Raw genomic sequence first — 27840 nt, forward strand, 5'->3', positions numbered from 1 at the left:
GGAATATGATGGTGTGGTTGTTTTTCTTGAAAACTTTAAATAGATTACTACATCCTCCTGTTGTAGAGAAAACTCTTTTAGATATTCATTGTACAAGTATTGCCTGAATCAAGTAGCTTGCATTTTATCAAACCACATTTGAGAGTACTTCTCCCTTTTAATGGGGCTACATCAATTGCTTTTCTCTCTCTCTGTCTCTCTCTCTATACACATACCTATATAAAATGATACATGATATGTTTATGTTTATACATATTTATCATATACATATATTTAAATTGAGGCCTAAGGGGGTCCATCCTCCTTAGGAGGTTAGATTTTATTATGCTTTAAAAAAAAAAACATCCTTGATTGTTTTATTGGTGTGATTTGCTATTCTCTAGTACATTTTGAAGTGTTTAAACACCAAGGGGCAGTGAATTTTATCTTCCCTGGGAAAATATTTTGAGTTCTAGAAGAAAGAAAAGTAAGTATAAAATGCAACATTTTCCTGAGGAAAAAGGCTGCAAAGTCAAGTAAAGATCAGTGTCAAACTAAAGGTATAATCCGCCCTCTTATAATACACTAAAATTAAAACATTAGGAAAAGTTTTCAAATATTTTCTGTTGTATTTTGAAAGCCCAGTGTGTTATCCTACAAGAGAATTATGTTGATAAATGTCATTTTAAAAAATCAAACTGTACTGTCTTACTTGGGATAAGCTTGTATCCTGATGGTGACAAGGAAAGTAGAAAGTTTAGAATCTCAGGAACTCTCTTTACAGCCCCAGCACCAATACTTTCAGTGAGTAACTAGGCCTTTATTGAAGAGATGGAGACAAGAAAAATAAATTTTACACTGAGAAAAAATTATAGCCTCAAGAGCTTCTTTTACTCGATGGCTTCTCCCAACTGCTAAAGGCATTTTAATTTGGTACAATGGAAGTATCAAGAGGCTGTGAGTTCTATCTAGAGACAAAACTTCAGAGCTTATTTAAGCTCATACCTGCCATGCTGATTCTGTCCATGTTGTCGCTTTTATGGTAAATCTGGAATCTTTCATTTGGGAGAAGGCAGAAATACAAGGATACAGGGTAGAGGGTTAGCAAGTTCTCAGCAATTCAAGGACAACTGACTTCTCCCTGGGAAATTGGCTTGAATTCTGAAGACTGAGCTCCCAGAGAGCTGAGAAACTCACTTCTGGGCAGTTGGGTTCGCCCCTGGATTTGAAAAGACCCTGATGCTGGGAAAGATTGAAGGTGGAAGGAGAAGGAGACGACAGAGGATGAGATGGTTGGATAGCATCATCAACTTGATGGACATGAGACTGAGCAAGCTCTGGGAGTTGGTGATGGGCAGGGAAGCTGGCGTGCTGCAGTCCATGGGGTTGCAAAGGGTCAGACACGACTGAGCGACTGAACTGAACTGAACTGGAAAACCAGACTTGCTGCTGGCCCAGGGAAATTCATCAGTGTATTTTAGTGTCAGCTGATGGTAGAAACAAACTGAAACACAGACACAGATAAGAGCACTTACCATTTCTGGATTCTCTGCAGCTTGCTTTACCATCTTTTCTGAGATCATCTTTTTCAAACAGCTACTCAGCAAAAAAGCCTAAGAAACCCAGAAATAAAGAACTCTCCCAGTTAAAGACTTCATTCTCTTCCTTCCCTCTTCATACTGAGAAGCAGGTTTTGTGTCCTGTCCTCCAAAATTATGCTTTTAAGAATTTAGAGTTCGTTGACTTTCCTTAATTTCATAAGATGTAACCAGCAAGTAACTGTAAATTTTCTCAAATACAGGGATATACTTACAGTAAATTTTTTAAAAGATAGATTAAAAGTGACCAGGATCTCGTTACTAATTTTTTTCAAAACTGCCCCCTTACATCCCATTTTTTTTCTGTTACTTTGTAAACAGCTCATGTCTTATGAGCAACAAATAATAAAAACCACTTCTAATCACAATCGAATCAAATGATGATGGTCAATCTTCTATTTAACTGTATACATAATGATTGAGAGACCTATAAGTAGGCATACATATCAAGCTGTTTGAAAGGATATATTAGCACCTTATGGCTCTTACTGAACTGAAGAGAAAATTAGTCATTTTTCTTAATTTTTTAATTTTCCTGGTATTTTTAGTCATTCATTGTCAAGACTGACCATTGTCCCTAACACCACCTGCGGCTTATCAATGGCTCATCACTGCTAGTGGCAAGACACAGGTCATATGCATCTTGCTGCACAAAAGCTGGTGCTTTCCTTTCTCTAGGAACTTTACCCCTTGTGCCAAACTTAAGGTTCCCCTGTGATTTTCCCTTTTGCGCCTTTCCCACAGATTCTTTTTTTCCCCCTCTTTTTTCTGCTCTCAACTCTTGGACTGTTCATTTCTCATTCAGCCCCACTGAGGTTTCAGACAACCGGAGCTCAAAGCTTCAGGCTAGAGAACTTGAGTATAAATTTGTGCTCAAGGATGGTCCCTGAACTTGGGGGTGAGGGGATGAGAGAGAGGAGGAGAGGGGAGAGGGAGGGAAAGCTCAGGTTACAGTGGCAGCCATGTAGAGAGCTTTTGGAGGACGGGGACACAGAAAGCAGAACTAGAGGGCGAAGGGGCTACATAGAGGGGGCGTTTCAAAGTCTTACAGAGCTGGGTTGCATTTTATTTAAGCGGAGAGAAAAGAGGGTAAAGAAAGGGCTGCCACCAATAAGGAAAAGAGTCACGGATATGGGGATGATACACAGAAACAAAGCTTGCCTTCCTGCTTTAGCTAAGAACGAACCCTGTTTATCTCTGCATATATGTCACCCATGCAACATCAGGGTACGAAATAGGTAAATGACAGCAAACTCTGAGCCGATACAGCTAGGAGGGGAGTTTAATGGTGTCCCACAAGGTGTAGACCGATTCCATACTCCTATACAATGTACTGAAGCCCATGTGCCTAGAGTCTGTGCTCCTTGGCAACAAGAGAAGCCGCCGCAGTGAGAAGCACGAGCACGCGAAGAGTAGCCCCTGCTCCGGGCAACAAGAGAAAGCCCAAGTGTAGCAACAGAGACCCACCACAGCCAAAAAATAAAACGTAAATACATCAATAAATCTTACTATATATAAGCTTCCATTTAAAGGACCCAGGGAAGAGTTGGGCCAAGCCTTCTTTTTGTATTTGCAAGGCACACAAACCACATTTCTGCCTTTTGCAGAAGTAGCCCTTGGGTGCACATCGATAAATCCACACTCCAAAGGCAATAAGACCTTACAAGGACTCTTTTCAAAGGATGTTTATTGCACCTCTCCTTAGTGGCTTACACTCATTTGTACAGACTAGATTAAAAGACCATAATAAAATTTAACTACCTCACTTAGCATTCAGAGGGAAGGGGGTGGTTTCGCTGCCAAAATCTCTGTGTGTGTTTCCACGTGACTGCAGATCTTGCGTCAGCAAACCATCCTACCACTTCCCTAAGGATGTTTTATATTTAAGGTGAACCTGGGGGACTATTTCTTTCACCTGGGATTTTGATTTAGTACTTTGTTTTTCAGAGGACATGGATATCTATCATCTTTTGATCAGAACTGTACTAGTGGAGAGTTAAAACTGAGCTTTGGTTGCCTAAAACCGGAATGCTGCACAGAATACAGAACTGAATGTGATCACCAGGCGCAGTGGTAAAGAATTTGCCTGCCATTGCAGGAGATGTGGGTTCGATCCCTGGGTCGGGAAGATCCCCTGGAGGAGGGCATGGCAACCCGCTCCAGTATTTTTGCCTGGAAAATCCCATGGACAGAGGAGTCTGAGCAAGTGAGCCTGAGGACACACACCAGGTACTCAAGTTGAATATAATGTTGATACAAAGACTACTTCGATATTTTGGTTTTGTTTTAGAACACTTGCAGTTTTGACTCCAAATTGAAATAGTTTAAGTTAGCTAAGTAAAAAGAATTTCCAATTGGATTTGGCATATAGAAAATTAGATTTTTAATGGATTTTTTATTTAAAGTATTTCACATTTACTTCAGATTTAACTATTGCTACCCAATAACCATTGTCCCTTCTTCGCTGGTAACAGAACCCTGATTTGGGAATGACAAAGTACCCAGCTCTAGGCAATGACTCATGTTTATTCTAAGCTGATCATGAATCCTGTTGCTCTATGATAAAAGCTTGATTCCCAGACTCCCTTGAAGCTAGGACCCAGTTCTGGCCAGTAAGACAAAATGGAAAGTCTGCTGGGGGTTGGGGGGTGGTTCTGGGGTATGACTTTTGCTTTTATCTACTTGGAAAAGGCCAAAAGAATTATAGGGATGGCAACATCTCCCTCCAGTGTTCTTATTAAGTAAGATGATAAAAATGTGTATTGTATAAGCCAAGGGTTGGCAAACAAATCTAGCCCCATTCACTTGTGTTTATAAATAAGGTTTTATTGGAAAACAGCTATACCCATTTGTTTATATATTGTCTGTGGCTTCTTTTGTGCTACAACAATAGAGTTAAGTTGTTGCAACAGAGACCATATGAGCCTAAAAACCTAAAATATATATTTACCATCATTGGTTCCTTGAGAAGTTAATCCATGGTCTAAGTCACTGATAGTTGAGTCTTCTGTTACTTGGTAAATTCATTTCTAATTTATATGAAAACTTTGGTGACAAGTAAAATAAAACAAGTCTGAGAGCCGGCTCACTGGAAAATACCCCGATGCTGGGAAAGACTGAAGGCAAAAGGAGAATAGGGCGGTAGAAAATGAGTTGGCTAGATAGCATCACCGACTCAATGGACATGAGTTTGGGCAAACTCTGGGAGATAGTGAAGTACGGGGAAGAATGGCGTGCTGCAGTCTGTGGGGCCGCAAAGAGTAGGACCTGACTTAGCAGCTGAACAACCACGAAATAAAACAAAACCAAAACAAATAAATGGTATTACAGGCCTAAAAGCGCATGTGTGGCATACTCTAGTATTCTGCTCCACTTGGGTTAGGGCAATGTGCTTTGTCTACCCCAGCACGCAAGAGGGCATTTAGCACTGAAGGTTTTTCTGCTCTGCCCTGAGAACTTACCTGTTTGGTATAAATAACAAACCACCGCCAGTGACTATCCTCGCAATACTGAAATCTGAGCTCTAAGTTCTGGTTGAGAGTTTGCTGTGGCCCATCCGTATCCAGCAGAGTCCCCTACAAAGGAAAAGATATTATTTGACATTCAGTAGGAATTTAAATGGCTATTATGTGCTGCACAAAATATCAAAACAAGTGAGAATATCCCTATTCCCAAGAAGCTATCAGTCTTTTGGGGAGCCATGAAAGTACAATAAATCATCATAGTTTGATATAAGTATAAGGGAAGCAAATACAGGTCTATGGAAGTAAACAGGATGGACATCTAATCCAGACTAGGAAGTAAAGGAAGTTCTGGTGGGGCAAGAGTGGAGGGAGAGTGTTATCTGAGCAGAAGTAGAAATTATCCAAGTTTGTTGTGTGTTTTTTTGAGGGGAGGGGGTGTGGTGGTAACAAGTGGTTCTTGGTAGAAGACAAAATAAGTGCAGATGCACTGAGGCATGAAGGAGCCTGGCACACTGGAGCGTGGTTGAATCATTCGCTGTGACGTATGTGGGGCTGAGAGAGGAAGGGCAGGGCCAGAGCCTGGAAGCCTGGAAGGAAGCACCCGTGATTTTTGCTTTGCAGCATCGATCACTTTTTCTTCTGGTACTAGAGTTTCAAATTCCCTTGGGAAATCTTTTCACTGTGGCTCTCAAGCTAGGACAGTCAGCAAATGCTGCTCTCTTGGAGGGTGGCACATGACCCAAGCTCAAGCCAACTGGATAAATACTCTGGGTCTCTCATTTGATTCCAGGGCAGAAGGATCCAAAGAGCAGGTCCTGATAAAGAATCCCTGTTTTCTAGAAATCTTGAGCTCCTCTGGTTCCTGGTTATCCTGAGCCTTTATTTCAGTCTTTTTTTTTTTTTTCACCCTTTCCTTTAAATCAGTGGATTATCTCCTATCCCTCTAATAAATCCTTTTTTTTCCCCCACTAGAGCCAGAAGTATCGGTTTCTACTATTTGCTACCAAAGAGTCCTGGCTGTTCCAGGTTTTACAAGCTAAGTGAAGGAGTCTGAACTTTATCTTAAGGGCAACAGGCCATTTTGTTAAAAGATTTTAAAAGCCGAATAATAACACAAATTTGTATTTTAGGACTATGGGTCTGGCGGCATCAATGTAAAAAATGAACCGAGAAACAGCTCTTTTCAGACACAGAACAACAGAGAATGCAGAACTGTCAATCCTGAGAAGCAGAAAACAAGTAAGATGAGCCCTGTGGTTACCCAGCTTACTGCCTGGAGGAGTTTCCAAGATTCAGTACAGGGAGGGAAACCCAGAATCCGGAGGTCTTGCTAAGTTGGTGAGAAAGAGACAAAAATTTGTGAAGTGGCGGTTAGAATTTATGGGCTAGAAGTCTAAAGATAAAAGTTTTACCGTAGAGCAAGAGCTCCAGAGAGCACCTTTCCAATCTTTTGGCTAAATAATGATTTGTGCATGTATGGGAGATGCACAAATTTGCATCTGGGAAGTCTGGGGAAAGAACCACTGAAAAGTAGCAGGTTGAACAATTCCAAAAGCTCTTAAACCAGCCTGGAAATAGTTTCTATCAACCAGAGTAGAGATAACATAATAAACAAGACACAAAGGGTTCTAAGAATGGCAGCTATTGAGTAAAGTACTAAATTAGTAGTCCAGACTGCTCTTGACTTGCCTTAAGAAAGCTTAAAAGCAAAGCAAGCCTCAAAAAAATAAAACTAATTCCAAGTAATTTAATTGTGCGACAGAACAAAATCCAATTTTCTTTAAAGGAATACAATAAAATCCAGCATTCAACAATGTAAAATTCACAGTGTTTGGCATACCATAATAAATTACCTGGTGTGCAAAGTATGAGATAAGTGTACTCTGCAAAGAGGAGAAAAATCAATCAATAGAAATGTCAGAGCTGATGGAATTAGTAGACTACAATATGAAAACAGTTATTTTAAATATGCTCCACACACGCAAAAATTTAGAAAAAATAGCATGATAAGGAGAGAAATGGGAGATATAAAAAAGACCTTAGTGGAATTTGTAGAGATGAAAAATAGTGTATAATAGTAGAAATAAAAATATAATGGATGGGAAAGACACACATTAGTTGCTACAGAAGATTGATGACCTTGAAATCATGACAACAGAAACTACCCAAAATTAAGCACAGAGAGAAAAAAAGACTGAAATAAAACCACAAGGAGATACCACTTTACATCCATTAGAATGGCTATATTTAAAAAAGAAAAAATCAGATAATAACAAGTATCGGCAAGGATATGGGGAAATTGGAATCCTCTTATGCGCTGGTGGGAATGTAAAATGGAGAAGACATTGTGAATGACAGTCTGGACTTTCCTCAAAAAGCTAACCATAAAAATTAACCACTATGGTAGAATTACCAGCAATTCCACTCCTTGGTATATACCCAAGAGAAATGAAAACCTATGTCCACATAAAAAAAAACTTATGCACAAATGTTCATAGTAGCATAATGCATAACAGTCAAAAGGTAGAAACAACCATCAATGGACAAGTGGATATATCCATACAATGGAATATTATTTGACCATAAAAGGAATAAAGTACAGATATATGCTACAACAAGGATGAACCCTGGCAACATTGTTAAATAAAAACACCAGTATGTTTTTTTTCAATTGTTCAACATGCTTTTGGAATTGTTCAACTGGCTGCTTTTCAGTGGTTTTTTTCCCCAGACTTCCCAGATGCAAATTTGTGCATCACCCACACATGCACAAATCATTATTTAGCCAAAAGATTTGAAAGGTGGTTTCTGGAGCTATTGCTCTATGTAAAACCCTTGTCTTTAGTCTTTTATCCCATAAATTCTAACCACCACTTCACAAATTTTTATCTCTTTCTCCTCAACTTAGCAAGACCTCTGGTCTCTGTTTGGCATTTCCCTCGCAAAAAAACAGTCACAGGAACCATGTATGATTCCATTAATATAGTAAGATCAGAATAGGCAAATCTATAGAGGCAGAAAGTAAATTAGTGGTTTCCTAGGCCTGGTGACAAGGAAGTAACAAGTAAAGGGTATGGAACTTCTTTTTGAGGTATTCTAAAATTGATTGTGGTGATGGTTACACAACTCTGAATATACTGAATGCTACTGAGTTGTACATTTTATGTTGTGTGGAATGTGAATAATATCTTGATAAAACTGTTACAGTAGAAGAGAATGATGATGTGGTATTGGTAGAGGGATCTATGCCTCCTTCTGTATGTCTACACAAAGATCAATGGAACAGAACTAGACCCACACTAATGTGCCCAACTGATTTTTTACAAAGGTATGACAGCAGTTCAATTGAAGAAAGATAGCCTTTGCAACAAATGGTCCTGGAGCAATTGGACTTCCATAGGCAAAAAAGGGAACTTTGCTCTAAATTTCACACCCTACGTGAAAATTAACTCAAAACAGATCATGGATTTAAATGTATAACCTATACCTATGAAACCTTTAGAAAAAAAAAAAAAAAACACCCTGGGAAAAATTCTTCAGGATTTAGGGTTTGGCAAAGAATTTAGACTTGACACCAGAAACACAATAAAGAAAAACAACTTCATCAAAATTAAAGTCTTTTGCTCTGCAAAAGACCCTCTGAAGAGAATGAAAAACTACAAAGTGAGAGAAAATACTAGCAAGCCACATATCCAAAAAAGGACTAACATCTAGAATGTAAGTGCTCTCAAAACTCAATAGTAAACAAAAAATCCAATTGGAAAATGGGAGAAATTATGAAGATGTATCACCTAAGAAGATACCCAGATGGTAAATAAGCACATGAAAAGATGTTCAACATCGTTAGCCATGAGGGAAAGGCAAATTAAAATCACAATTGAATACCAATACACACTTATCAGCATGACTAAATAAAAAATAATGACAACACCAAATGCTGATGAGAAAGTGGAGAGACTGGCTTACTCATATATCGCTGGTGGGAATGTATAATAAATTGGCACAGCCCCCTTGAAAACAATTTGGCAGTTTCTTAAAAAATTAAATACGCAACTTCCAGCAATTGCACTCCTAGGCATTTATCCCAGAGAAATGAAAACTTGTGCTCAGACAAAAACCTATAAATGAACATTTATAGAAGCTTTATTCATAATAGCTAATAACTGGAAACAACCAGATATCTTTCTTTGGGTGAGTGTTTAAAAAAATTGTGGCTATTCTATATCATGGAATACTGCTCAGCTGCAAAAAGAAACAAACTACTGCTATATACACACCAAGCTGAATGAATTTCCAAAGAATTATGCTGAGTAAAAAAATTCCCAAAGGCTACATACTGTGCGATTATATTCATGTAACATTCTTTTATTTTTTAAGGTAACAAATTCCTTGCTTTTATTTATGTTTACCTCCTAAACACAGTGAAGTCTTGTTTTTCACATTAGCTATGTTCTATAGTTTCCATAAACACTGCGTTAGTGAGTTCTGATGCACAGTCCAAGGGGAAATATAGGTTTAGGTTCTTGCGAACCTCTGGTCACAATATCTTCATCAACTGACCGGTGCATAACCTTGTTTATGTGTGTGTGTGTTTGTTTTTTCTAACTGAGGTTATAATTGATGCGCAAAAAACTGCACATATTTAATGTACACAATTTGAAGAGTTTGGACATACGCATGTATCCATGAAATGATCACCACAATCAAGTCCTAAATATATCCATCACTTCCAAAAGCTTTATATAATATTCTTGAAATGATACAATATGAAAATGGCAAACAGATTAGGGTTGCCAGGGGTTCAGGAAGGATGAGAGTGGGAGTAAGTGGATGCAGCTATAAAAAAGCCAACATGAAGGATCCTTGCAATGATGGAAATGTCTCGACTCTTCATTGTAATCAATGTCAATAGCCTGAGTGGTGATACTGTACTCTAGTTTTGAAAGATGTAATAATTGAAGAGAAGTGGGTAAAGTGTATGCAAAATCTCTGTACCATTTCTTTCAACTACATATGAATCTATAATTATATCAAAATTAAAAGTTTACCTTTCAATTTAAATAAAAAGTAATTAACTGTTGAAAGCAAAAATAATTATAACACAGTATGAGATTTATAATATGTGTAGAAATAATGTATGGCAACAAATACCACAAAAAACAGAAGGGGCAGACAGAGGTACGCTGTTGTAAGGTTTTTAAGCTTTTTGTGAAATGATGTAATATTCGAAAGTAGACTGTAATAAGGTAAAAAGGTATATATTAAAGACTCAAGTAACCATAAATTTAAAAGGTGTGGCTAAAAAAACAATGGAACAAACACATGTCTAAATAATACAATAATCTATAGAAGACAAGAAGGAAAAACTAATAAAATTTAAGGAAATGGACAAATCTACAATTATATTTGAAGATTTTAACACTCTTCACAATAGCTGATAGAACAAGTAGAGAGAAATGTATAAGGATAGAGGAGACTTGAACGTCATTAACCACTTGACGGGATTGATATTTATAGGCTTAGAGTTAGGGTAACATATGCATTCTCAACAGTGGCAGCATATACATTCTTCTCAAGTGCACACTGAACATTTCAAGATACACCAAACGTTGGCCACAAAACAAGTTCCCATAGTTTAAAGGGACTGAAATCATATGATGTGTTTTTTTCTTCTGACCCCAAGAGGGAAAGAGTAGGGCAGTGAGAAGGGTTAGGAGGCTGTGGGATTTCATCCAGGAAACAGACGTTGAGATCAAGACGTGAGAGCAGAGAGAAAAGGAGAATCTTGAAGGAGAGCAGTGCCATAGAATGATGCGAAGAGCTGACTCACTGGAGAAGACCCTGATGCTGGGAAAGATTGAAGGCAAAAGGAGAAGGGGCCGGCAGAGGATGAGATGGTTAGGTAGCATCATCGATTCGGTGGACATGAATGTGAGCAAACTCTAGGAGACAGTGAAGGACAGGGAAGCCTGGTGTGCTGCAGTCCATGGGGCCGCAAAGAGTCGGACATGACTTAGCAACTGAACACCACCACCACCAGTGTCATAGAACAGATAGGTCTGCATCAGCAATTAAAATTTGTTAAGATAAGAGAAAAGTTAGGGGTAATTTCAAGATTGCTGGTTTGGCAACTAGAAGTGGTGATGGAAATCCTATTTATCAAGATAGGGAATACAGGAGGAAGAACCCTAGGTTGGGCATATGGGAAAGAATGAGTCCGATTTGGGGAAAGGTTGAGTTTGAGGTGTCTGTGAATCACTTGGTGAAGATGTCAAGAATGCGGTAGGAAATACTGGACCTGTTGACAGTCATCTGGGAAACTGACTTCAGGAGATAAGTAGAAGAGAGATTCTAGAAATGGAACCCCAGGAAACACCAGCATTTCAGGAGTGGTCAGAGGGAGAGGCAGCCCACAAAATTAGAGGAGGAAGCAGGGGGAGTTGTGAAAAGGAAGACATGGTTGACGGATCAAATGCTGCAGACAGGCCTAATACTGAGGCAGCTAAAAAAATCCCGTTGGGTTTCATGGATTTAGTAGCTGGCTTTCATGGTTGCTTTAGCCGTGTTTGTCCTCTACTAGTTAATCTCCATTTCCTGTGTAAAGGGGATAATGCCTCTTAGCTCACTGGGTTATATTTAAGAACTTAATTAAAAATGCTAATTACTTATTATAAATATTGACCTTTGTTTTCCTCCTAATGAAAAAAAAAAAAGAACTTAATTAAATAGCATATATGTCATTGCCTAGCATAGCACCTGGTACAAAGTAAGCACTCAGTAAGTCTGGTCAGAAAGGTTTCTCTTGGAAGGACATGGCAATGCAGGTATGATCCCAGGGATCCTTAAGATCCCTTGAGAATAGCTCTGCTGGACTATTTAGAATAGCTAGGACATGGAAGCAACCTAGATGTCCATTGGCAGATGAATGGATAAGAAAGTTGTGTTACATATACACAGTGAAATATTACTCAGCTATTAAGAAAAAGAGAACACATTTGAGTCAGTTCTTATGAGGTGGATGAAACCAGAGACTATACAGAGTGAAGTAAGTCAGAGAGAGAAAGACAAATACTGTATATTAATGCATATATATGGAATTTAGAAAGACAGTAACGACAATCCTACAGGCAGGGGAGCAAAAGAGACACAGATGTAAAGAACAGAATTTTGGACTCTGTGGGAGAAGGCAAGGGTGGGATGATCTGAAAGAGTAGCATTGAAACATGTATATTACCATATGTAAAATGCATGACCAGTGCAAGCTCAATGCATGAAGCAGGGTACCCAAAGTTAGTGCTCTGGGACAACCCAGAGGGATAGGGTGGGGAGGGAGGTGGGCGGGGGACTCAGGATGGGGGGACACATGTATACCCATGGCTGATTCATGTTGATGTGTGGCAAAAACCATCACAATATTATAAAGTAACTATCCTCCAATTAAAATAAATTAATTTTTTTTTAAAAAAAGAATAGCTCTGCTGGGCAGCATCCAGTTTACAAGCATAGAGATCTTGTTGGAACTGAGCACGTATTAAGTGTTCAGTAAATTGTAGTTGTTATTTCTACATGTTGTTGTTACTTTAGATATCCTTCAAGGAGAAGAGAAGTCTGCTGTTGGAAGGTGAGAAGATGAGTGTCTCTACCGCAAGAGTGAGGAACTTGTACCAGATAATAGGTAGGTTTTACTACTAGGTGATGCTTTGTGCATGCTCAGTCGTGTCCGACCCTTTGCAGCCCCATGGACTGTAGCCCACCAGGCTTCTCTGACAATGGGATTTTATGATGTTTATTGTGGCTTAGATGCCAGTCCACTCAAAGTACTGATTCAAATGGCACACCTGTCTCCCCCATACCAACACAAGAACACTAGGATTTTTAAAATCATGGATGAAGGCTTTAAATAATGGGAAAGGCAAGGTGCCAAGATACTCACAAGGAAAGTGACCTGCCAGCACTTCACTCTGTCCATCTGGAAAATGACGTCCAGGGTCTGGTTATCAGGCAGGGTTATGCAGCAGCTGATCTCATTATTGCCAATGGAAAGAAGAGCCTGGCAGCCCGGTTCTGGGTGGTCACAGGTGCAGGGTTCCAGCTGTACATATCCATAGTGCCGGACCTCCCGAGCGAGCTCCAAAAACTGCTCCAAAGCGGGGTGGGGGTGGAGGAAGCAAAAGATTGCTTGAAGCGGATGAAAAATCCCATGTCAGGAGCTACTGCCATTCTAACACAACACCCGGAATGGAGTCATAGTGAAAGCACCTTTTTCTTTCGGGTGAGGCAGATGAAGACAACGCCCCATGTGCTGACAGAGCTGCCCAAGTTCCTGGTGTGCGCTTCCTCACTGACCATCGTGTCCCTGCCCTTTTTACAGTGCTCAGACATAGTGGAAATAAAATATTCAGTGTGTGAACGATGAAGGAAGAAAGAGTAGGATGTAATCGAATGAATAGTTATGATTCTATCTCAGCAGATTAGAGCAGCAGAATAAACAAAACGTGAATATTTAAGATGCTGGGTTTAAAAAAAAAAACTAATCTGAGATCAAACTTTTACAGGCTGCTTTATATGCTGGTAGTATTCCCTGTCAGAGACAGAGGTGTTGAAAATGGCGATGAAGTGAGGGCGAGAGCGAGTCTGCTCTCTAAGTCGAGTTTCACGACCCAAAGTGCCAACAGAATGTTGAATGTTGGTGATGTTTAAGGTTTAGCTTTTCCCTCTGCTTCTGTTGTTACTGAAGAACAGAGGACAGCTGCAGGTCACACCTGTGTTCCTGGCATCCTGTCCTGTTAATGTCTATTGAGGACCTTTCAACAAAATGATCACTGGCGACTGCCTTCAAGTAACCTGCCATCAGTTTAGTGACCTCCACTTTGTTCTTCCACCCTTCACCATGGTCCTACCTGATGGGGTGGAAGATGTGTGTTCAGAGAAGGTAGTTCTCACTTTACCACGTGGTTAAATCAGAAAGAAGACCACTCAGCGACAACCTGGCTCTTTCCCAATCCTTTTTGAGGGCTACGTGAGAGCTCTCTGATAAAGGGAAACAGGCTGAGACATGTGCCACGAGGGACGGGTGACTCTTGGTACCAGGTGGCGGAAGGATCCCAAGCTCCTGCCCCTCCCGGCCGCATGTCGGACCCGCTCATTCTGCCGAGGCCCATGCGTTCAACTTAGGAGATGCGTTCAGCTGTCGGACCTCCCTTTGGGTCAGTGGGAGACATCAGAAATGACACGTGGTGGGTAGATGTTACCTGTGTGGTGGGGACAAGGACTGAGTTATCCCGCCACAGAGCATTTAGAGTAGTTTCATAGCTCTTGATACAAAACTTCTTTTTTATTATATGATATAAATCCTTAATTGTTTATTTTACTCTTTGGTAACACAAAACATTTGTAATAAACTGTAATACACTCTTGGCTGCAGTGCTCTAAAAGAGGTGAAAGTGTTTGTTCAACTAAAAGTTAAGCTCCATTTCTGTAAGAAGTGGTGATGAATAAGTAACTTGCTCAAAATGCTAACTGGCATCTGCCATTCAAAGTGGGGGAGGGGGGAGGGAACTGATATTACTTCCTGTGTGAATAGCAGAGGACAGAAATCTAAAAGGATTATCTACTTGAAAATGAGTTTTGTTTTCTTATTGGACACACCACACAGCTTGCAGTATCTAGGTTTTCCAACCAGGGGTTGAACCCAAGCCATGGCAGTGAAAGCACCAAGTGCTAACCACTGGACCACTATGGAATTTCTGAAAATTTGTTCTTTTAAGAAGTACCTGAAAAAGATAACTTAACATGTAGAACTGCGGAAGGTGTATTAGCATTTGGCAAACTTACCTGCAGAGCCATATAGCAAATATCTTCAATTCTGTGAGCATATGAGCACTGTTGCCAGTACCCACCTCTACTGGTCTAGCACAAAATCACCATTTGACAATACATACATGAGTGAGTGTGGCTATGTGCCAGTAAAGCTTTATTTACACAAACAGTGGCCCAGGGACCATACTTCAGTCTCTCTCTGATTTAGATCAAATGACTGCTCCTTTAAATTAATTTCACTCATTTTCAATTCCAAGTTTTCTTGTACATGTACATAAAGTAAAGCAATAGTTGTAAATGTGTTGACTCCATTAGCAGGAGAACTTTTACAAACACTTAAATAACGTTGGTTTTAATAACAGGTTTCTTAGATGCTTCAAGAGAAAAATCATTTGTTAACTTGAATAATGGTTCAGTTTTTTTCAAGTGAAAAAAAAAAAAAACCCACACATACCCTGTCCTGAAGCAGTACATGTGAGTCTGACAAATAAGACATATTTTAACAAAAGAAATGGCCTCTCTTTCATTATGTTATCTTTTTTGTTCTTTATATTTAGCCAACTACTAGAGCATTGACTTCAAACAAAATGCAAAGAAAATTTAGAGGACTAAATTCATGCACTCAAACTGAGAGTTTTAAAAGATCACTATTAAAATAGTATGGTAAAATGATGTAAAACATTCAACCATAGAAAATAAACTTTGTTTTATGGCAAAAACACAAATTTTGTTAGAGCATAGCAGCATGGTTAAAAACAACATTATTACTAAACTAAGAAGTTTATAGACCAGAAATGTCCTTAGAGTTGGTAACTATGTCCAAAGCAATAGCAACATGATATTCATCAAAGTAAAAGCTGTAAGTATTAAAATTTGCAAACACGCAGAGAAATTGAACTCCAAAATTTCTAAGACAAAGCTGTAATGGAATACTAATGGGAAAGTGGGAAAGTGTTAGTCGCTCAGTTGTGTCAGACTCTTTGCGACCCTATGGACTGTAGCCCTCCAGGCCCCTCTGTCCATGGGAATCTCCAGGCAAGAATTCTGGGGTGGGTTTCCATTCCTTTCTCGAGGAGATCTTCCCAACCCAGGGAAGATTCTTTACCATCTGAGCCACCTGGGAAGATTTCTCAGTATGCTGCTGCTGCTGCTGCTAAGTTGCTTCAGTTGTGTCCGACTCTGTGCGACCCCATAGACGGCAGCCCACCAGGCTCCTCTGTCCCTGGGATTCTCCAGGCAAGAATACTGGAGTGGATTGCCATTTCCTTCTCCAAATTCTCAGTATACCAAGGGGGGAAATACTAAATCATGGCAGTATATGCTTTTTTCCTCTTTTTTTTTTTTTTGCAACTCATCAATAAAATTCTCAAAATATGGTGACTTTGAAGGATGGCTTTCTATATCAACCTAAGTATAACTGAGTCATCTAAATTTTATTTGCATTTTCTTCGAAATCAGTGCTTTGGTGATGAGCATTGGTAAAATATAAAGGATTTAAAAAAAGATAATACAGTGAAGCAAAGATCATTTCTTCTGTTAAAATATGACTTTTCAGACTCATATACTTCTTGGGGGTATGTCTGTTGGTACTGTACCATCTTTATGGAAATTTTTAAAATGAGCATTTAGAAATAATGTAAAGAATAATAGAACATGTATTCAAGACAGACGATGTTGGCTGCTGCGTTCAGGGACCTTCAGCCAAGAACCATGCCAGGTGTTGGGAACACAGAGTACGTATTATATAAATTAGATAGGCTCAGTCCTGGGCCTCGTGGTGCTCGCTGCCACAATGATTTATAGAAGCAAATCCTGGAAACAACCTGACTTCCAATAATAGGAAATTGGTTAGCTAAATGATAACATAATCATAAAATGTAATATTCTGCATCATTAAAAATAATGTTGAGGGTCTATATTAATTAACTTGCCAAAGGAAGCACACTATATTGTATTTTTTAGAATCTTTAAATGATAAGACTTTATTAATTTTATAAAAAGAAAAATCAATGAAGGTATTCTCATTTTTAAAAAGAGCCCCATTTTTAGTGCTTGATAGGTTTATAAATTACAGAAACAGCTCAATTCCAATATGTTTCTCTAATTCCCTTCCAAGAGATTTCCCTTGGTGCAATATTTCATTCACCTTGGTTTGGTTGTCTTCTTTCTGGAGAGCCTCTAATTTCTGCCTCTGCACCTCTGTGGGTTTGGCCCATTCTTTTTCAATGTCCTGTATTGCCTTAAAACAATATAAGTTGTAAAATTAGCAAACTTAACAGAAATGAATTAACCTAGCAAAAATATACTCGTGTATGAAAGGCTATAAAAACAGACCTAAGTGGGCATATATAAGGATTTAGCAGGTTATAAAGGTTACATTTAAAATTAATTGGGTGTGAGTACAATGGTTTGGGTATAACTGATAGCACTTGGAAAAGAAAAGAAAATTCTCTCTTTCCCCACACCACCTGATGAAATCAACACAGACAGGTTACAGATTCGAATGTGAAAACCATAAAAGAAACAGAAGAAAGCAAAAGTGAGTATTTTTATCTGATCAATAGGAAATAACTTTCTAAGATACAAAGACAAATAACATACAAATGAATATGTAATTACATAAAAATATTAAAGCCACCAAGAATAAAACTAAGAAGAAAATGGCAAACCAAAGTAAAACTGCATCATATGTGGCAAAGAGTTAATCTTATTTATGTAAAGCAATAGTAAAAATATAAATACCTCTAATAGGAAAATGAAGAAATGCTATATATCAGCAATTAATAAAAAGGACAAATGACAAATACAGATTGAACCTCACTAGTAATCAAAGAATCTGTTTGCCCCTCAACTTGGCAAAGACCCATCAGTTCAGTTTGGTTGATGAGTCGTGTCCTACTCTTTGTGACCCCAGGGACTGCAGCACGCCAGGCTGCCCTGTCCATCATCAACTCCCAGAGCTTGCTCAAACTCATGTCCATTGAGTCGGTGATGCCATCTAACCATCTCATCCTCTGTCGTCCCCTTCTCCTCCCACCTTCAATCTTTCCCAGCACCAGGGTCTTTTCAAATGAGTCAGTTCTTCGCATCAGGTGGCCAAAGTATTGGAGTTTCAGCTTCAGTATCAGTCCTTCCAGTGAATATTCAGGACTGATCTCCTTTAGGATGGACTGGTTGGATCTCCTTGCTGTCCAAGGGACTCTCAAGAGTCTTCTCCAACACCACAGTTCAAAAGCATCAATTCTTCGGCACTCAACTTTCTTTATAGTCCAACTCTCACATCCATACATGACTACTGGAAAAACCATAGCTTTGACTAGATGGACCTTTGTTGGCAAAGTAATGTCTCTGCTTTTTAATATGCTGTCTAGATTGGTCATAACTTTTCTTCCAAGGAGTAAGCGTCTTTTAATCTCACGGCTGCAGTCACCATCTGCAGTGATTTTGGAGCCCAAGAAAATAAAGTCTGACACTGTTTCCACTGTTTCCCCATCTATTTGCCATGAAGTGATGAGACCAGATGCCATGATCTTAGTTTTCTGAATGTTGAGTTTTAAGCCAACTTTTTCACTCTCCTCTTTCACTTTCATCAAGAGGCTCTTTAGTTCTTCTTCACTTTCTGACATAAGGGTAGTGTCATCTGCATAGCTGAAGTTATTGATATTTCTCCTAGCAATCTTGATTCTGGCATGTGCTTCATCCAGCCCAGCATTTCTCATGATGTACTCTGCATGTAAGTTAAATAAGCAGGGCGACAATATACAGCCTTGACGTACTCCTTTTCCTATTTGCAACCAGTCTGTTGTTCCATGTCCAGTTCTAACTGTTGCTTCCTGACCTGCATACAGATTTCTCAGGAGGCAGGTCAGGTGGTCTGGTATGCCCATCTCTTTAAGAATTTTCCACAGTTTGTTGTGATCCACACAGTCAAAGGCTTTGGCATAGTCAATAAGGCAGAAGTAGATATTTTTCTGGAACTCTCTTGCTTTTGCGATGATCCAGCGGATGTTGACAGTTCGATCTCTGGTTCCTCTGCCTTTTCTAAATACAGCTTGAACATCTGGAAGTTCATAATTTACGTATTGTTGATGCCTGGCTTGGAGAATTTTGAGCATTACTTTGCCAGCCTGTGAGATGAGTGCAGTTGTGTGATAGAGCATTCTTTGGCTCAAAGAATGGTGTGATCAGATAACCACGACGGTGTGATCTCTCACCTAGAACCAGACATCCTGGGATGCAGAGACAAGCGGGTCTTAGGAAGCATCACTACGAACAAAACTAGTGGAGGTGATGGAATTCCAGTTGCGCTATTTCAAATCCTCAAAGACGATGCTGTGAAAGTGCTGCACTCGATATGCCAGCAAATTTGGAAAACCTAGCAGTGGCCACAGGACTGGAAAAGGTCAGTTTTCATTCCAATCCCAAAGAAAGGCAATGCCAAAGAATGGCAATGTGAAGACAAATGCATATATAATATTCAGAGTTGGCAAAGGTTTGAAGAAATAGGAAGCTCATATAGATCCAACAGAATTTAAACTGGTACAACTTTATGGAGATAGTTTGGCATTTAAATCTAAAACCATCTACAGGAATGATAAACATAGATGTAAGAAAAATGTATTAATAAGGCTATTACTACTACTGTTTTTAATATTGAAAAATTTTCAACTATAAATTGTGGCAAACATATGTATAATGCTTACTGTGTGTCAGGCAATGTTCTGATTGCTCTAAAACGAAAATCAACCCCAGCCCCTCCCCTCTCTGGTAACTACTAATTTGTTCTTGGTATCTACTTGTTTGCTTTTGTTTGGTTTGGTTTGTTCATTAATTTTATTATACTATTTATTTATTATTTAATTTATATATTGATGAAATCATACAGCATTTGCCTTTCTCCATCTAACTTATTTTAGCAAAATACCCTCAAGGTCCATCTGTGTTGTCACAAATGGCACAATTTCATCTTTTTATGGCTGAGTAGTATTCCACCCAAAGAATGCTTGAAGCCACCAGTAGATGAAAGAGACAGGGAACAGAAACTCCCCTAGCACCTTCAGAGGGAGCATGGCCCTGCCAATACCTTGATTTCAGACTTCTGACCTACGGAACTGTGAGAAAATAAATTTTCATCACTTTAGAGCTCCTCCCCCATAAAGAAAAAAGTCAATCCTCACAGCACCTTATGAAGTAGGTACTATTAATAAATGCCCCAAAATAGGTGATAGAGTTTAGGTATAACCAAATAATAGGTTATGCTACTATTTAAAATTATATAAAATATTTAACAGCATGGGAAAAGTCTATGAGGCATTGGTACGTGAAAACATGTCAAGTTACAAAATAAGGGTGTAGTAATCAGGTCCTGATTTTTATAAAACAAAAAAATAAATATAAACCACGCTCCAAAGACCCTGTATGTACACTTTCAGTTCAGTTCAGTCACTCAGTCGTGTCTGACTCTTTGCGACCCCATGAACCACAGCACGCCAGACCTCCCTGTCCATCACCAACTCCCAGAGTTTATCCAAACTCATGTCCATTAAATCAGTGATGCCATCCAACCATCTCATCCTCTGTTGTCCCCTTCTCCTCTTGCCTGCAGTCTTTCCCAGCATCAGGGTCTTTTCCAATGAGTCAGCCCTTCGCCTCAGGTGGCCAAAGTATTGGAGTTTCAGCTTCAACGTCAGTCTTTCCAGTGAACACCTAGGACTGATCTCCTTTAGGATGGACTGGTTAGATCTCCTTGCAGTCCAAGGGACTCTCAAGAGTCTTCTCCAACACCACAGTTCAAAAGCATCAATTCTTCGGCTCTCAGCTTTCTTTATAGTCCAACTCTCACATCCATACATGACCACTGGAAAAACCATAGCCTTGACTAGACGGACCTTTGTGGACAAAGTAATGTCTCTGCTTTTTAATATGCTGTCTAGGTTGGTCAACTTTCCTTCCAAGGAGTAAGCGTCTTCTAATTTCATGGCTACAATCACCATCTGCAGTGATTTTGGAGCCCAGAAAAATAAAGTCAGCCACTGTTTCCACTGTTTCCCCATCTATTTGCCATGAAGTGTATGTACACTTAGGAGTCAAGAAAAATGGATGTGCACATGAGTGAAATGAATTAATAGTATATGAAATAAAAACACTGAAAATGTTAAGAGTTTATATGTATGGTTGATACAAGATTTGGGATGATGTTTACTTTTGTTTTTGAGTCCTTCTATATCTGCACGTTTTTATAAGATGAAAACAAATTTTATAACTGAAAAACAATGAGAAGTGAATACACTATTAGACTCTGTTGGCTGGGCTTTGGGCAACTGCCACCAGCAAATGTTCCCAAACTCTGACTCCCTGACGGGCTGCTCAGTCCTCTGTCCTAATCTGTACTGCAGGTTTAAGCTGAACAACACTGGTCTCAAAGCCAGAAATCACTGAAGACAGATGCCCCCTGGATTTCCTGAAGTCTTCGGCAACTTTTCCTGTGCTCTTCCCCTCTTCTCCTGGCATGCAGCCTCCCTTCCCCTTTATCCTTCCTGGCCCCAGGACAGGCTCTGAGATCAGCTTTCCATCTCATCAGCTGCATACACTTAGCTTGTGCTATGCTGACAGTGTGTGCTGTGCTAAGTCACTTTAGTCGTATCCAACTCTTTGCGACCCTATGGATCATAGCCTCCCAGTCTCCTCTGTCCACGGGCTTCTCCAGGCAAGAATACTGGAGTGGGTTGCCATGCCCTCCTCCAGGGGATCTTCCCGAGCCAGGGATCAAATCTGTATCTCTTATGTCTCCTGCATTGGCAGGTGGGTTCTTTATCATTAGCTGACATCATGCTTTATTTAATGGAGTTTTCCACTGGCCCTCAAACTGTTAGCCCTTCTAGAGAAGAACCAGAGTCCTTTACCTCAGTGTATCCTGTGCAATGTCTTACATACAGCAAACCCACAAACAATTCTTTGCTATCAGGCACTTTATACCTTAGTATATGATAGTCTGAATGTAGTATATGAATATGCTGAATATAGTATATGAATATAATATAGTATATGATAGTATACGCCTTAGTCTGATGTAAGTCTATGTGTCATGTCCCTCATATCACTGAGGGACAGGGTATGCCTTAGCTCCAAGAGGAGAAAGAAAAGCTGAATACATTTTTGACATTACTATTGAAGTTGGGGAAAAGGAGATGGATTTAAAGAAGAGAAGAAAAATAACTACTATTTGTTGAGAACTTTTTTAGATAAGTTTTCTCGTTGACTTTTTCCAAATGGTTCTGTGGGTTAGGAACATTTATCCCCATTTTAGAGATGGGTAAAATCAAGCTCCAGAGATGTTATAACTTTCAAGATAATCCAGTAAGTAAGCATCAACGGTTGGATTAAAACCCGGATCTGACTACTCTACCAAGCCCTCCTCCTATTGCCCGAGACACTGAATTTTGACCACATAGGCAGCTACACACCCCAAGACTTTCTCCTTATTGTCAACTGTTCTCAAAACTGAACTTAGATACCATACCAGAATGGAATTAGCATGGGTGTGAAGACTGGAACACCCTTCTCTCCTGAATTCACTTGATCTTAGAGCCCTGTAAGGACTGTTAGAGCCTGGCAATGATGTCAGAGAGAAACCTGACTAAATATACAAGGTAAACAGCATTCGTGGTGGTAAGTAGGTAAGTACTAACTAAAGATACATCATTCATAATTAGAGGACCTGGGACTCTCAAATATAGAGCTTTCAATATCCTACAGGAGAGGTAAGATAAATGTTTTTGTTTTACTACCTTTGAAAACCTTTAACCCTGATTATGATTTCACAAGTCATCAGTCATATATACTATATACAGTGCCTCGCTCCAGACAGTGAGAGAGTCAAGTTTAGATAAATGTCTCTACTCAATTATATGGCTCCCCGAAGACTGGCTGACGGAGGCTCATGTGGAACCTAATTTTTAAAATTGCATGAAATCACATAAGTCACGGTTTTCATGAGCTTCAATCACACACACTCTAGTGCTCTCTGCAGAGTCTATAGTAGTGAGACATGGAGAGCGCGTGCCTTTTTAAACAAGGCAGCAGCCACTTGGCTCCGGGTGGTTGAGGCAGAACAGATCAAGGATAGGGAGCATGTTGGGCCGGTACAAGGGCACCAGGCCATGGGGGTATTAGGAGGGTAGTAGTCAGCCCACACTCCCCTTATAACACCCCACGCCCTGATGCAGGGCTTGACCTGCCTGGGGGAAGGGGCACCTTTTTCTAATTTGCACAAATTGTAACCAGGCCAGTGGTGGCCCTGCTGAAATGCAGGCCCAGACTGGACAGAGCCTTCAGTATTTTTTAGAAAATCCAGAAACTTCTATTTTTATAGACAATCTTCCACTTTGTTTATGGTTTAGTTGCTAAGTTGTATCCAACTCTTGTGACCCCATGGACTGTACCCTGCCAGGCTCCTCTGTCCATGGGATTCTCCAGGCAAGAATACCGGAATGGGTTGCCATTTCCTTCTCCAGGGGATCTTCCTGACCCAGGAATTGAACCCAGATCTCCTGTATTACAGACAGATTCTTTACCAACTGAGCTCTGAGGGGAGCCCCCACTTTGTTTAATGTCACTCAAATTTTTGAAAAGAAGAAGGAAGTAAATACCTTGTGGGAATCCACTTGGCTCCTGGGACGTCACTAGACACACTAGCTTTAAAAAAGTGGAGAGTATTTCTTAATGATTAATTATGATGGCACCGTTATTTATCAGAGGAACTCCCCAGACTTCTTCCATTCACTTTTTAAAAGGATGATTGCTTCTCACTCATTCATATCTCCTAAGCACCCAGGACACAGTCTGTGACCTTGGCCATTCAGAGTCTAATTAGAGAGGCGCAGATGTGAACCCGCATTCACAACACTGGGTGGGAGTGCCATGATGGAGAGCAGAACAAAATGCCAAGGGGGCAGAGAGGGAGGGAACAGAGAGGACTTCCCAAAGGAGGCAGCAGTTGTGGTTCCCTCCCTCCTGCTGGCCTTGGGCCTCCTTTCCATTTCTCAGTAGTTTCACTCGAATTTGAGAAATGATAAAGGCAAAGGTTGACATCAGCTATATAGTTTCTTGAAAACTTCGCCAGGCAAAGAGCTAAGGTTTGAATATCAGTCTGTTAAAGCTGGAAGAACACTTAGAGACTGTTAGTTCAGTCTCATCGCTTCACAGGGAGACATTGTAGTTCCAGTTTCAGAAGGAAGAAGTGACCAGTCCAAGGTCACCCAGAGGAGAGAGCCACTGACAGAGCAGGGGACAAAAGGGATTTTTGAAACTACCATTCAGTGCGCTTTTCAGGAAACCATCTTTTCCCAAGCCATGAGAGGAGGAAACACCATCAGTTTCTCTCTGGTTTACAAATCTTTAATGAAGATCAATAAACATATGATGCTAGTAGTTCCTAATTCTTGATACTCTGTATCCCTGGAAACCATCCCACAGAAACAATATTAGAATTAGGTGATGCATTGTCAACCAAGGATGAGCTGGCAAATAAACCAGACATAACTAACAAGGTATTGTAACAGAAAGGATACAGTGGTGCTGAGCCTCAGGGAACAATTAAAATGGTAAATTACATCCCAACTCATGTAACAGGGGTAAAAGTACATTGAACATGATTATGCATGGATCAAAGCAGGACGTGAAATGAGCTGAAAACTATATTCTAGCCATGAAAGCACAGTAGTGAACATTAAACATTTAATAAGTGATATTTTGATTTGCCTTCTTAGAGTTTCATGGAAATTGTTTACTAGATGGTCTTGGTCTCTTAAAAAGTCACCTAAGGAGAAATGGATGTGAAGGTTGTGACTGCTCCAGTGCCATTCTGGCTGCTGGGTCCGCTGTGACTGCTCAGTCACACCTCCAGCTTCCCTGCCCTGTGCCGAAAAAGCCAAGGTCCCTGCGTGGGGCTGGTGGTCTACTGGGGGAGATCTCTGCACAAATGATGCTCTATTCTGTCAAACTGAAAACTCCACTGATTTTATGATACCATGATCTTGTGTGACACTAAGAAAAAAGACTGCCAAATAAATTATGACACAGAACCACGAGGCAGTCCTGTGCAGCGTATCCCTCCCAGCTGGTAATTGCTTTCATTTCTTCTGAGGCATCTGGCGATTTCTCTCGCCTGCAGAGGCACTGCTCAGCCTGTGCTAGGCAGTCCTTTTGCTTAATCTTAGTATAAAACAGAGCAGTTTCCTCTCTATGTGAACATAAAACATTTGGTTGTCACTTTGCAAGAAAATGTGAAACATGGAACTGTGGTCATGTCTTCAAAGACAAATATTTGCTTTCCCGGTACAAAAGGGACCCTGCCACTCTGTCTTTGCCTCTGCATAAGCAATAACTCCCCTTCCATCCAGAATCATACTTTTTGAAGTGATTTTAAATGACAATTAGACTCAACACATATATCAACAACACACCTAATCAATCCAACTAAAGGGAACGGCTATTTATCAGGTGCTGCATAACAAACCACTCCAAGAATGAAGACTTGCTCAAAATAATCTAATTAAAACAATGGAATTGCTGAAAACAAGACCAAAAGTCACCTAAGGAAGTACGTGTTTTTCCTCTTCTATGCTCTTTAGTAAACCAGAGCATCAAAATCCATCCTTTTACCTTTTTTTTGCTATAACCAAACTACTGCAGGAGGTTCTATTAATGTTTTCTTGTCTCCTGAAAGAAAGTGAAAGTGTCAGTCACTCAGTTGTGTCCGACTTTTTGCGACCCCATGGACTGTAGCCCTCCAGGCTCTTCTGTCCATGGGATTCTCCAGGCAAGAATACTGGAGTGGGTTCCATTCCCTTCTCCAGGGGATCTTCCTGACCCAGGGATTGAACCCTCGTCTCTTATGTCTCCTGCACTGGCAGGCAGGTTCTCTACCACTAGCCCACCCGGGAAGCCCTCCTTGTCTCCTAGCAAAGCTCATTAAAAGCAATGTCTGGGACTTCCCTGGTGGTCCAGTGGTTAAGTATCCACCTACCAATTCAGGGGACACGGATTCAGTCCCTGATCTGGGAAGATTCCAAATGCCGACAGGCAACTAAGCCCATGCATCACAGCTACTGAATCCACGCTCTAGAGCCTGTGATCTGAAACTGCTGAGCCCACGAGCTGTGACTACTGAAGCCCCCGTGCCTAGAGCCCATGCTCTGCAACAAGAAAAGCCACTACAATGAGAAGTCCACGCACCAGAACTAGAGAGTAGCCCTGCTCGCCGCAATTAAGAGAAAGCCTGCACACAGCAATGAAGACTCAGCACAACCAAGAATAAACAAATAAATAAAAGTTAAAATTAAAAAAGGGTTATACCTTTTTTTAAAAAAAGTTACATCTGAAACTTCTCCCCTCTCTTCAATTCTGCCTTAGTTCATGAAAAGCTAGAGTACAGCAGTTTAGAACCATGCTACATAAAAGCCACCTGCAAATGTGTTTTTAAATCCCTTTTCCTAATCTTCCATGTCTAAGCCTACTCAGTCCTTTGTCAGCAAACTTTATTTCTTCTTTTTAAAAACAAAGATGTTCAGGATAGAAGGGACACCTATGGCCGATTCATACTGATATATGACAAAAACCATCACAATACTGTAAAGTAACTAACCTACAATTAAAACAAATAAATAAACTTATTTTAAAAAATATAGATAGCACCAACTGCCTGACAGAGTTACTATGAAGCTTAAATGAAACAATGTATTTTAAACAATTAGTACAATGTCGGACACCCCAAAAGGCTTAATGCTAAGGTCATGCCAGGAATAGTTCTAGTTTCTGGAGATAATAGCAGTAAACAAGCAAATCCCCAATTTCATGGAGAAATCATTCTAGCAGGGAGAGAGAGAGTAACCCAAAATTTATATATAGTGAAATGGTAGGAATGCTAAGGAGAAAATAAAATAAATACTTACGTCAGGATGTGGGATTTATTCTGAGGAAGTGGAAAACCTTGGGAGGGTTTGAATAGGCCAGGAATTCGACCCACCGTCTGGGCTTGAGAACAAACTGTTGGGTAATTTCAAGGAAGTCCTTAAAAGCTTCCAAACGTCCCTCCAGAACTGTCAAACCAGGCCTGGGAAAGGATAGGGCTCCAAAGATGCCCCGTGAGGCTGAACAGTGGCAGGGAGTGGGGGAAGAAGCGGGAATTGAGGTGGGGTGCTGAGGTGGGGGGACTGAGGTGGGGGGCTGAGGTGGGGTGCTGAGGTGGGGGGACTGAGGTGGGGGGCTGAGGTGGGGTGCTGAGGTGAGGGGACTGAGGTGGGGGAGCTGAGGTGGGGGAACTGAGGTGGGGTGCTGAGGTGAGGGGACTGAGGTCGGGGAGCTGAGGTGGGGGGCGGAGGTGAGGGGGCTGAGATGGGGGTCTGAGGTGGGGGACTGAGGTGGGGGGCCTGAGATGGGAGAGCTGAGGTGTGGGGCTGAGGTGGGGTGCTGAGGTGGGGGGACTGAGGTGGGGGGCTGAGGTGGGGTGCTGAGGTGAGGGGACTGAGGTGGGGGAGCTGAGGTGGGGGAACTGAGGTGGGGTGCTGAGGTGAGGGGACTGAGGTCGGGGAGCTGAGGTGGGGGGCGGAGGTGAGGGGGCTGAGATGGGGGTCTGAGGTGGGGGACTGAGGTGGGGGGCCTGAGATGGGAGAGCTGAGGTGTGGGGCTGAGGTGGGGGGCTGAGGTGGGGGACTGAGGTGGGGGGCCTGAGATGGGAGAGCTGAGGTGTGGGGCTGAGGTGGGGGGCGGAGGTGAGGGGGCTGAGATGGGGGTCTGAGGTGGGGGACTGAGGTGGGGGGCTGAGTTGGGGGAGCTGAGATGGGAGAGCTGAGGTGTGGGGCTGAGATGGGAGAGCTGAGGTGGGGGGCTGGGGTGGGGGAGCTGAGATGGGAGAGCTGAGGTGGGGGGCTGGGGTGGGGGAGCTGAGATCGGAGAGCTGAGGTGTGGGGCTGAGGTGGGGG

At 40.9% G+C, this 27840-nt stretch overlaps 1 protein-coding gene across 3 annotated transcripts in view; it reads right to left on the minus strand.

The window, feature by feature from the left end:
• SNX31 (sorting nexin 31) overlaps positions 1-27840 on the minus strand; it is an 80639-nt gene that overhangs the window by 7679 nt on the left and 45120 nt on the right. For all 3 annotated transcript variants that reach the window (XM_081503441.1, XM_081503442.1, XM_081503444.1), the window contains 4 exons: positions 17007-17099; positions 12975-13178; positions 5039-5152; positions 1515-1592 (listed from right to left, as the gene is read on the minus strand). In XM_081503441.1, the coding sequence (XP_081359567.1) occupies positions 1515-1592; positions 5039-5152; positions 12975-13178; positions 17007-17099 (489 nt within the window). The remainder of the gene's footprint in view (positions 1-1514; positions 1593-5038; positions 5153-12974; positions 13179-17006; positions 17100-27840) is intronic.

The sequence above is a fragment of the Giraffa tippelskirchi genome, chromosome 6 (assembly GCF_054371585.1).
Source record: "Giraffa tippelskirchi isolate mGirTip1 chromosome 6, T2T-mGirTip1v1.2.pri, whole genome shotgun sequence".
Lineage (NCBI taxonomy): Eukaryota > Metazoa > Chordata > Mammalia > Artiodactyla > Giraffidae > Giraffa > Giraffa tippelskirchi.